General features: G+C 37.8%; 2 protein-coding genes across 4 annotated transcripts in view; both read right to left on the reverse strand.

Moving 5' to 3' along the window:
* Positions 1–12,176, reverse strand: part of AGBL4 (AGBL carboxypeptidase 4) — a 922,470-nt gene that overhangs the window by 350,428 nt on the left and 559,866 nt on the right. The window lies entirely within an intron of this gene.
* BEND5 (BEN domain containing 5) overlaps positions 1–12,176 on the reverse strand; it is a 31,950-nt gene that overhangs the window by 4,821 nt on the left and 14,953 nt on the right. For 2 of the 3 annotated variants that reach the window (XM_065655884.1, XM_065655886.1), the window contains exons 3-4: positions 10,589–10,964; positions 4,235–4,383 (exon numbers count right to left, since the gene is read on the reverse strand). In XM_065655884.1, coding sequence (XP_065511956.1) covers positions 4,235–4,383; positions 10,589–10,964 — 525 coding nt within the window. The remainder of the gene's footprint in view (positions 1–4,234; positions 4,384–10,588; positions 10,965–12,176) is intronic. The other variant, XM_065655885.1, reaches the window with a different exon arrangement.

The following is a 12,176-nucleotide window of genomic DNA, read 5'->3' on the forward strand; positions in this document are numbered from 1 at the left end:
GAAATAGATGGAGGAAACAGTAAACACATCCAGTATTATAAAGGTATGCACAGACTAATTCAGGTGTAAGATGAAACATTGTCTTCAGTGTGAAAGCTTCCCTTTGCTGAAACAGGCTTTACCCAAAGCATAGTTTGGAGGCAGTAGAAGGAAATACTTCCTAAGATGTATCCTGTACCTTTTGGCAAAACTCAGTCTGATCGTTTAAAGGAACTATAAGGGAAGAAGGGATTTTGGGAGTTCCAATTTTAAGTCAAGAGTCTGGACATTTCATAAACTTCTAATTTTGTACTGAAGTTTTCCTATCACACACAATCGATCTATCCAGGCAAATACTGTTTTCTGGTAAGGCAATGACCCATTGCTGCACCACCATAAACTTTCCATTATGCAGACAATGGGAAGCAGAGATATTTCACTGCAGTTGTAAAGCAGGACAACATGGGTACTTGGGAAATGCAGTGTGAAGCCACTGTAGTCTCCAAAAGGAAGGTGCTTGAGTCTAGCTGTGCTTATTAGCCTTGCTCAGCATTGACTATGCTGGGATGACTCCTACAGAGCTACCTCAGATCTCTGCCCCAACGTTCCCAGTGCTCCAGACTGAAGATGAACGCAGGACAAGAATCTAAGTACTGTCCTTAGGCTGGCACTACGTATATTTGAGCTGATAGTCCCGATAACCAGGACATCGTCAAGCAACAGCACGGAAAATAACTCCAATAGCAACCAGGATGGTTCTGACATGAGTGCAAACGGTAAACACAACTGGACGCAAACGCTGGCCCTGTGCGGAACCACAGAGAATAGTTTGTACCGTGTATGTCTACGCCTGTAATTCCCGGAGTACAGTGCAGACCTCTGAACTGCCTCTGCACACAGAAAGCCTTGTTCACATGGTGATGGACTCCGTTCAGCTGGACCCACACTTGCTCATCATCCGTGACAAGCTAAAGCATGACCTTGCTATTCTAATTACTGATAAGAGCTCACTGCACTGGAAAGGAAGATGACAGAACTTACTTTTAGATAATTCTGTAGAAGCGCAAATACCAAAAATATGTATCACTTGGACTGTTAGGTTCAAAATTTAGATTTCATAAAATCTGACCTTTTTGTAACACTACCACTTAAAAACTTACTGACTCTTTATGGCTGAAAAAACAAAAAAAGGCCTGTGAACAAAATTCTATGGCAAAACCATATTAGGACATTCTGTTTGCCTTAACTGTTCTGTTCTTAGTTTTTCCTGGTTTTACTCCCTTCATGTGGCATTACATAAACTTTGCCTGCTACTCGTACAGATCTGAACAATATGACGAAAGTCCCATTAAATGCAATGAAAATTGGAGAAAGCTACTGTAAAATATTATATACCCATAATGTTACTGCCTGTGTTTCAACCAAATACCATTTTTCCTTTAAACAGAAACCTGCTTTAATTATTAATGAGGCCTATAACCTGAAGAAACTTTTTGTTACAACAGTATCCTTCAAAAGCAACTAGTAGTTTAAAGACTTAAATAGAAAAATACGAATGGTTTGGCTACCAGCTACCTTATAAAAAACAAATGAAAATCCTAACTCCCTCAAAGAATAAAACCCTAAAGCAAGCTGCCTCTCCTGCAGAATTTTCTACACCAAAGGGATTTTAAGAAGGTTTTCACAAGTCCACATGGCATTTAGATGTTGCAACGGACAAAAATGCAACTAGTAATAAGCACACGAACACCTCTTTTTTTTTCTCCTTCCTTCTCTGTTGTCGAGCTTCTTCATAATTGCTTAAAAAAAAAAAAAAATCACACTCTTTTGGTGCTCTCTACATATTCTTTAAGACAACTTCAATCAGAGTGAGCAGAAAACAATGTGCTCAGAAAACAATGCTACAGTTATAACTTTTCCAAGATCAAGACAGAAATAACTGAGTTATCTGTAAAAATGAGTATAAGTTACTCAGAAAATAGCTAAGATTAGGAATGTTGTGACGTGCCAAACTTTGGATGTCTGTGTTACATTAGTTGGGCTGTATTTGATCAAAAATTTGATTCTCCTCTGCCAAAATTAGGGTTTATCTTTGCTAAAGGTTGTTTAGTCTCTTAATCTACTACAGTACTCATTAGCTTTAGGTTACTTAAAGTAAAACAGGTTACAGCAAATATTTTTAATACTTATGTTTCAGACATTATTTCTTCTCTGAAGATGCTTCGTTTATATAAAAAAAGTTATTGCTGGTACGAAACACCTATGATAACAGCAGCTACGTGACAGACAGCCACAGCCATAGCAATCTTATGTCTCTCTTTTTCTATTTCTAGCTGTGTTACGGCAAGGAATTTAATCTGCCCATGTCTCAGTTTACCTCTCTGTCTAGCAGGCTCAGTGCTGTTCCCTATCGCTCCCCAAGCTACGGGAAGCTTTACTGCGCTCCAGATTCAGGGGCCATTTCCTTCTCGCTGCCCCCTGAGCCAGACCCTGGGCTTCAGGAAATCAATGGGAACTTTACCCATAATTTCAGCAACTGCAGGATCAACCTTGGAGCACAATGCAACAGAAACAACAGCCAATTCAAAGCAACGCTCACCACCGTAACTGTCCTAACATGTGCAATATATCTAAAATGTATCTCAAAAGATGAACTATTTTTTTTTTTTGTTCCTTTTTTTTTTTCTTTTATTTTCTTTAAACGAATGCCATAGGCTCTTTTTCAGTAACTCTGTTCTCCCTCTGGAGGGGAGAGATTTATCTACTTTGAAAGAATCCTACTACGATCAAATCTGATGCCACAAAGGGCCAGATTTCTAAAAAGTGTTTCAACTACTCTAGTGGTGCATGTCAATAAAGGAATAACGAAAAAAAAGGCACAAATAAGGCAAACTGAAAAAAAACCCAAACAAAACACCCTCCAACACTCTAAACAAATTATTAGTTCACATTTCGGGCATCTGAGCTGGATGAAGCCTCAGTAAATAGCCAAACTTAAAGAAAAAACAAAATTACAAAAAGAAAGTTAAAGAGATATTAAAATCTGCAAAGACAGAGAAAACTTCAGCAACAGAAGTGCCAAGAAGCTGGCAGATGAAATAAAGGTGCAGGAAAAGCTGCATACAAATACTAAGAGGACGTGCCCTACCCCATAGACCTTAAGTGTAAAAAAAGGAGGTAAACCAAACTCTCACAGTAATAGATGCTAAATTTTCATTGCACAAATATATACAAAATATACAAGCAAATGACATATGTTAAATATATCAGGCAAGAAAAGCTATGTGAATCAAATACCTGTCAAACTGCCAAGACTATACTACTTTTCACATACATTTTGTCCTCAACAATTATGTTGAATTCATCTTCAAGAATGACAGAGACTTGTGCAGTCAATCTTGTAACAAAAATCTAAAAATGTAATATTTCATGCTATTCCATCAGTGATTCCACCGTACGCCAAAGCTGAAATGGACATTTTCTCCTTAAAGGTTCTCAAATTATGGTACCAAATGCATTCATATCTTAAGAAACAGGATCTGCATGGGCAATTCTAAAGGACATATAGTTTTGTAAAAGAAACACAATGTTCATTTAATGATAATGGCAACAGCTGTAAAAGTAAGCCTCGGTAGATGAGCAGACAATGTGTTAAACACGCTGAAGTCTGAAAACCTCTCAGTCAGGTTCTGGCAAACTGTAGCTAGATGGTATTCCATTGACATTACAAAAGTATCTGGAAAGCAGCGCTACATCAGCTCAATTCAGTGGCAACACTCCTACCAGCTTCAAGGGAGCCCATTTTCATTCCAGAGTTCATAATTATCAACTGGACTCCTATTCAACCAAAACATTAAGGCTTCTCTGCAATACGACTATGGCACATCAACAACATTAAAAACCTTTTAGGAAAAAGTATTTCTGTTAAATAGACTAATGTAACTTTACAATGTGGGTTACTGACTTTATGTATGTCACCAATTGAAGACTATTATTAAATATGCATGCACAAGCAAATTGATAACTATATTCCTTGTGCTGCACAGTGTTTGATGCTCTCATCACTGAGGATAACTTTCTATGCTGTTCATAGTTGTGTAATGTCATCATTTTCCTCAGCAAAACAGCACACCTTTACAAAAACTGAGGAAGTCTGTATAAGCCGCTACCAAGCAAAACCCCCGAGATCATGAAAATTCCACAAGAAAATGACCTCATGGACATGTACAAATTATTCATTCATTATTTAAAATACCTTTCCATTCTCGAGAATATACTTGTCCATTACTGGAACGGGGGCAGGAAAGTACGTTGATGTATTTGCTTCCTCACTGAAGGTCTTCTGTACCTCAGGTTCAGGCTCAACTGATTCTGGTTTTACCTTTTCAAGCTCAATGGCAGGTCCTAGACAGTTAAAAAAAGAGAGCTGTCTGCTATCCCACAGAACATGAAATCAATCACTTCATCACCCATAGTTAGCATAAAATAACACATTAGTCATGTTCATGTTAGAGTCTAAACCAAAACTCTACTTTTGAATGTCAATAAATAAAAACAGGATAAGTAACTCTGCTTTATAAACATTAAACTTTTTAAATTAAAATTAAACATTTTAATTTTATTCTTAAAGCATGTGGACAATTACAGGTATGAGTAAGATTGCTTCAATGTACGCTATGTAAATCATGTTGAAATGACAGCGAAATCATAAACCAAAAGCAACAGTAGTAATTCTTCAAATAAGAACTACTATACAGTTGCATAGAAACCTGCATAATTTACTGTGAAAATTACAAAAATTACACATTTTATAAAAATTTGAAATATCTTTAGATATAACAGAGGTATATTGAAAATAGTGAGGATCTACAGAAATGCTATAAAGGAAACAGGCTTAGGCTACTTATGCTAAAGGATCATGCACAGAAAGAGTATCCAAGGTTAAAAAAAACAACACATAAATTAGAATTTTGATTATCCAATCCATCCACCACACTGATTTTTATTTTTAATGTAATCAACAAAAATTAAGCACAGATTGAACAACAGAATACTACTAGGCATATGTTCGAGGCTTCAAAGGAGAATAATTATTTTGTCAATCATCAACTTTTTCAGATCAAACTTATAAAGTGTTCCTAAAAAGACAGAACAACAAAATAAAATAATTTGTGAACTGGATTTCATTATTCCATTCATTGCAGCGGTTACACCAGAAGTCTAGGAAGAGGCTGCAGCCTCAAGCCTATCATTGCCTCTTGATGTCTCTAGGATCACGAGAAGCTCCAGCAGTCACTGAAGTTCCACGCAGGGACGGTGCTTCATTAACACAGCAAGGTTCGTTAACAGAGCTTTGACCCTGCACACCATGGTAATCAGCCACTTCCCAGAGCTATAAGGATAAACTCAGACACTTGTAAGAACTATATTGTACCAGGCCGGTGCTGAGAGCACCACAGCACTCTGTAGCCCAACCTTGACATCTTCAACAAATGACAATTCAATAATCAGGTCACCGTCATGGCTCAGCATCCCTCCTCAGTATATGAGCACATAGACCAAGCCCTGAATTGCTCTAACTCTGCAAGTGAAGCTGGCGCCATGTATTTTTAAATGGTTCCTGTATCTGGAACAAGTAAAGCTTTCATTCCTCCTCTGTGCAGTTTCATTTAGAGATTATTATACAGCGATATTAGCGTTTCCTCCATCGTCAGCATTTGACATTTATCCTATAGCTTATGTTACACCTACACAGCCAACTAAATGTTCTCAGCTGACTGTCACTTGGCACTAAGCAGCAACTAAAAGTTGTCTCAGCAACTCAGACAATCCTATACTGCAGTGCCACCAACAAGAGGGTCTTAAGAGCCACATGCAATGCATGCATGGCACAAGTAATCACAAAAAAATACTATTTGCATTATAATTTCATAATAATCTTAATAAGCACCTCTACTACCATGAACATACAATGCTATGGCCAAGACAAACTACACTTTCTAAATTTGAGACTGCTAAACTGATTTAGACTGAAAAAACACCCCAAAGCCTGCCCACAGCTCAGTGGAGGCACCTGAGCGGGCAGGTGTGGCGATGCCACTGCTACTGGGAACTTAACAAGTGAACTTTCAGATGTTACTTTAAGAACACATCCTTCAGCAAAGTGCTATTTTGAGTTCTCTTATACTTTGAAAGTCATTTTGAAGAAGACACCCAATTATAACCACCTTCTTCCTAGAGGGAAACATTTATCTCCATTTAAACTCTTACACTAGTTGCTATTTAGAAGTCTTTTACTGTTTTGTTTATAGTAACATATTGACACAGCTGGGATTTGGTTTCCAGAGTTCCCCCAAGAAAAACAGCTGATTAAAGTCCACAATAACCATAGCTCGAGCAGGTCAGAAACACCATACTTTACGGCTTGCTTCTAAATCACCAACAGAAAGCCTTTAAGATGTCTTCTTTTATATTCCACTCAATTTTTCTCTTCCCAAACAGAAATCTGCCTCTAACTAGGTAGTCTTCACAGCTACTTTCACCAGCTACTGAAGGCTAAATTTTTAGCCTGGGATGTTGTGAATTAGACATACAACTTGCATTATTGCCTTACTGCTAATTGGAGCTGTGTCCAGAACAAGAGTTGTGCACCACACACCATATTCTAAAAGTTTCCTCTCTCTGCAGCTCTCATGCTCTGCATCTTATTTTAAAGATGATGTGTGGGACATACAAAAATACAAGCCACTATCTAAAGGTTGTACTTCTGTAACAGTACCGACAGTACTTCTGTAATAAGGATCATTAAAAAAATAAAGATAATTCTTCAGAATGCAAAAAGGATACAAATGTTTTATTGCAAAATTTTTCTCTTTCTGACCGCAAAGTTTCCATAACATCTGAGATGCCAGCAACTACAAACACAGGATGAAGAGGTAGGCGGCTTCCCTTCATCGCTTCTTTTCCTCAAAAATGCATCTTAGGCTACATGCTACTCAGAAATTAGTAAATAAGCCAAAATAAATCAACTGGTAAAGCGGTCAAAGTATGTTTGTAAGCAGCAAGCTGTTTTTCCACACGGTCTACCAGAATTTGAGCAAAAACAATAGGAGTCTGAGAAGTGGTAATATTATATATACGGTACTTCTTGTACTCATTCTTGATAGAAACCTTGGATCCTTGTACATCAAAAAGCCAAACAAATCTAGAAAAGCTGAATAACAGTAATTCCTTACACGTAGTAAGACACAAATACTGTTTTCATTCTTGCGATCCTGTTGTCAGTCCCAAGACACTGTAAACTGGATTACTGAAATTAAACTGGGATTAAAAATAACCAGCTGGGGGGCTGTGTGTGTGTTGATGAATGAATGTGAACAAATGAAGGTGAATATACTCCCCGACTTTAGAGCAACACTAATTCTTAGCAGTACAACATGAAAATGCAGTATTTATCAAGGATCGAACAACACTCAAACATTATCCCTGATACAACTTCGCTACTTCTGGCCATATACAACCATAGTAAAGTGCACAGATCTTACCCTGGAGACAACTACTTTCTCAAAAGTTATTGAAATTCTTATCTTTTGCAATCCAAGGACTATCTAAAGTTAGGCTTATAGGGATGAGTCAGTGATTTAATTCTCTAAATCACCTTACTGTCTACTGATAAAAAGAAGGCAAATTAGCGTGTTTTCAGATGTGGCAGAACAAAAATGAACTCCAAAGGCCTACGATCGCAGGGCTTCCTGATGCCAAACCAGGAAAGGGGAAAGAGGCTTTGGCTGCTTTCTTCTGAGAGCTCGGATGAGGGACAGCGAAACCCCTTCCACGATAGTCACCACCTTCTGCCACTGCTCAGGTCCCTAGAGCCCTGGTCAAACTCCTGCTTCCTCCAGGAGGGGAGGAAGCTGCTGGGCAACAGCACATCAAAATCGTAAAGGAGCTTCAATATATCCCATGGATCAGCACTGATTTCACTGCTGTCATTTGCCACATCTGCTTTCAAGGCTCTTTGAAAACGAAGAGCAATTCAGCGTCACTACGGGGAAGATTAAAAACCTAACTCTCCCCACAAGAGTGGCTCAAGTTTAGTAGCAGAGATGAAGGCCTAAGTCTAAAGCAGAATACATTGACTTTCAGCTGCTCACCGAAATCACCATATTGATGGGAAATGAGGAGACTCAATACTTGACTGAATGTTAGCTCAAGAGGCTGTTCTATATTTGATCTGCAAGTTTAAAATGGCAACAGGCACGCGTTTCCCACAGCTGCAATTCATCAGCACAAAACAGCTGTCATCTCATGCAAAGAAATCAGAAGTCTCTAAGGTGAAACAGAAATGCAATTAATTTGCATTAAGTCCAGCCTGCTAGAAGTGCAGTGTAACATAAATTACATGTAATTTGAAACTCTAGGTTTAAGAGATTGCTGCAATAACTGAAGATGAATTCAGGATATAATCTATTTTCTGAACAATTTTCGCAGATTGATTCACATATCCAAACATACCTCATTTATAAGCTGCAAAAGCAAGGAAGACTAAAGAAGTCTTTACAACTCTATTTCTTGATTAAAAGTAGCACTTTTTTCATACTGTCATCAGACTCTCTAATTTATGATTTGCTGAAGATGTCTCCCTTTCTAATCATTCATAAATCTTGTACTGATTTTTCTAGAATCTGGTTGATTCTGTACTGTGAACGAGGCTACAAGGAAAGACAAGAGTTAGCAGCAGTTAATACACTGAGTCTTAGGAAACACACACCCTGTGAAGGACACAGCTCATAGGGCCAAATTCTACCTTTGTCATCCATGAAAAGTTCCATACAAGTAATAACAACAATGGATTTTTTTTGGAAGTTAACTATAATTCATATTTGTCCAGGTACAGGACTAAATTAAAAGAATTTGTCTTCAATGTGATCAAGATTTATTTTCAGTTGTAAAGCAGGTGCCAGACTTATACAATCGAAATTCAAGCCCAGTATTTATAGAAGATTCAGGATTTTTCCAAGAGGTTTTGGTTGGTCACTTTGGTTTTGTTTGGGTTTTTTGTTTGTTTTTTCCTTTGTTTTCTTCCAAGCTTTCTTGATTCAGCTCAAGTAAAAAAATGCATCCTTTCTTAAAGTGAAAGAAATGAGACAGAATTCAGAAACTGTCTTCATTTCATTGCTGGTCTCACCACTCAAATTGCTCTCAAGTCTACCAACTAAATTGGTATTTTACGCTGTTCAGCCCCACTGCCTACTAACATCTGGCTGGTGCTCCATTCACATAAATTCCAGCTAACTACTTACAGATGAAGAGACATCTTTCCATCCAAGGCAAATTTTAGAAAGCTCAGTGGAATCTACTGCCAACCACATCACGTTTTTTCAGACTGTGGAAACCTCGCCTATTTAGTTTTATTAAAAAAATTAACTAGAATGTGTATAATAAGTAACGACATTTTAATTATGCACAGCGTAACAATGATGAGCATTCACAATCAAACACCCGGTTTAAATTGTCAGATGCTACTTGGAGAACCTGGTTCCAAATTTGTGGGCACCCCTTACCACATGCTACGGCACAGGCACATGCGCTCTCGGCTTGGTTTCGTGAATGTAACTCAAGACCCACATGCAAATCGCATGCACTCGTTCAAGACAAGTAGAAGAGCCAATATCCAATTTACATGCAAAAAATTAAGTTTCCAGATACACAAAGGCAGACATAAAAACCAGCATGCTAAGATTGGATGCACGAATTTTAACCAAGTTTCAGTCACCGAGCAAATCTTCAACACAGCAGTACCACATTCTAATAGCAAATAAATATAAAATTAGTAAAATATTTGAAGGTATTTCAAGGGTACCATCTTCAATGAAAAGGATGAACTTTTTATTTTGTCTTTTTTTCCCATTTATTCCAACATAACGGTTAAATAATTGTTATAAACCAAAACAAAGGATCAATTGACTCAAGATACTTAAAATTTAAATCCAAATTACACAAACCTGCATTTTGTAACATGTTGATAAACGGGACACTAATATAAAGAAATTGTTTTAATTATTCTTTAACAATCCATTATTTTTCAAATAGCACGGCTGCTTAAAGCCACTGCTAAGAAGTTCAGGAATATACCACATTCTAATGAGCTACTAATGGGAAGAGGGGGCAGAAAAGGGAAGATAACACAGTCACATAACAATAACCAAAATCCCTAACTGAAAAGAATAAAATAGTTTTAGCCCAAATATTAATTCTACTGCCCTTTTTTTTTCTCTCAAAACTGGAACATATTGGTATATTTTGCAGATGATGCTTTATTATCTTTTTCAGCATATACTGGAAGGTCAGAGACTCTTTAAAATACAGCTGCTTAAAATGGCACTCTGCTTCAACCATACCAGCACAAAGACCTCTGCTATCATTAAAGAAAACCCCAGACGTACATAGCATACAAATTCAACACATATTGTACAGCCAGAGCAGAAAACCCTTTTAACATTCAATGTCCAGTTTAACAACCACTGCTATTCTTCAAATACGTTTCCATTACTATTGATCACACTTGCAAAACTCATTAAAACTAGTCCCATTTAAGTCCGGCACTTACCACTACCTAGTCTTAGAAGCAGTACATCCTGGAGTCTCCTGTTCAAGTCTCTGAGCTCTTTCATTTCTGACACGAGTGCCCCATACTCCTTTAGCTTCTTTGCCTGTTGCACAAGCTGTCTCCGCGTTCTCTCAAGCTCCTGTTGAATGTGTCTCATTTCTTCTTGTTGCTGTTGGTAACTCCTCAGCAATTCTTCATAAAGAATCCGAGGAACTACAGCATCGTCCATGTTGTTCATGCCTTCTGAAGTCTCCATAAAAACCTCCTCAGGGCTGGAAGTATTACTGAGACTCATCCCATTCTGTTTTTCAAGGCGAGCAACAACTGCTTCAATGCTTTTGTGTGTACCTTCACTTTGTTTCCTCCCATCTTGTCTCTGCATGTTACAATAAAAATAAATAAGTTAGGAGAGCAGTAAGATGCAATAAAAATTAAAATTCTACAGACTTGGGAACTGTCAATAGTCTTGTCTTCCAAAAAAAAGCAAGACAAAGTCTGCCTGCAAAAAATGTTTTGCCTAACAGATTCTTGTGGATATACCTCATAACTGTCATACATGCGTAATTCAGCTGAATGCACATACAAACTTCTGAGGCAGTTAAAGGCCTTTCTTTCTGCATTTGTGCAACACTTGCAAGCTGAGTGCATATAGGTCACTTGATTCTGTGTTAAAAGATAATTAATTTCTTTTAAGAAAAAAAAAAGTGGATCTGGATCTCTCTTCCTTTGAAGTTTAGCCCTAACATTTAGATTTCCAACAGCAATTGATTTTCTGATAAGTAAGAGAATGAACAAACTACGTGCTATGTTTGTCACCTGTAACCACATCAGAGATGAAAGCGGCAAATCATACAAAGCTGTTTTGTGAACAGAGGGCTTGTCCTTCCCATGCTTTGGGAGACAAAACCTTTTCTGACTATTCCTCTAGCACGTTCACCCCACTGCCTGATGCAAGTGGCTGAGTTAACACTGTCAGCAGACACTGAAAGGGAACTGAAAACACAGAAGCCAGAGACAGAATATATCATCCAGTCTCATCTTCCTGATCAACTGATTCCTTCTCTATTACTACTGCACTGCAGGGGCTTCATACCCTTTGAGCTCGCAGCAGAAATTTACTTCCAGTCATCTGCAAAAACCCTGCAAATTAAAGCACACCTCTTTTCTTGGGCCTGGATAGTGATATTAAAATGTGACAGCCCGGGTAAAAGTCACTAAGTTTTTTTGGCCAAATATGGAAAAAGCATTTGAACTTCCAGGCAACTGCAAGGAAAGCAAACATAGCTCATCAGTTAGAGACAAGAAGCTGACACTATCAATTCCCATACCACAATATCCATGAGCAATGTGGCAGAAAATGAGATTATTTGATGTTACGCCTGTTCCACGCATGTTCAAAAAAAAAAAAAAGAAAAGAAAAGTGAAAAAAAAAAAGAATGCTGGCCCACCATAAAGAAATGTACTAGTATCATTCCTGCAGCTGCAAAACACATGAAGCCACAGAGGAATATTTTATTCTGAAGGTTGGCAGACTTTTAAAGAAATCATTTGATATAAAAAAATAAATACATTTACATATTGGGTTTCT

Source organism: Caloenas nicobarica, chromosome Z (genome assembly GCF_036013445.1).
Source record: "Caloenas nicobarica isolate bCalNic1 chromosome Z, bCalNic1.hap1, whole genome shotgun sequence".
NCBI lineage: Eukaryota > Metazoa > Chordata > Aves > Columbiformes > Columbidae > Caloenas > Caloenas nicobarica.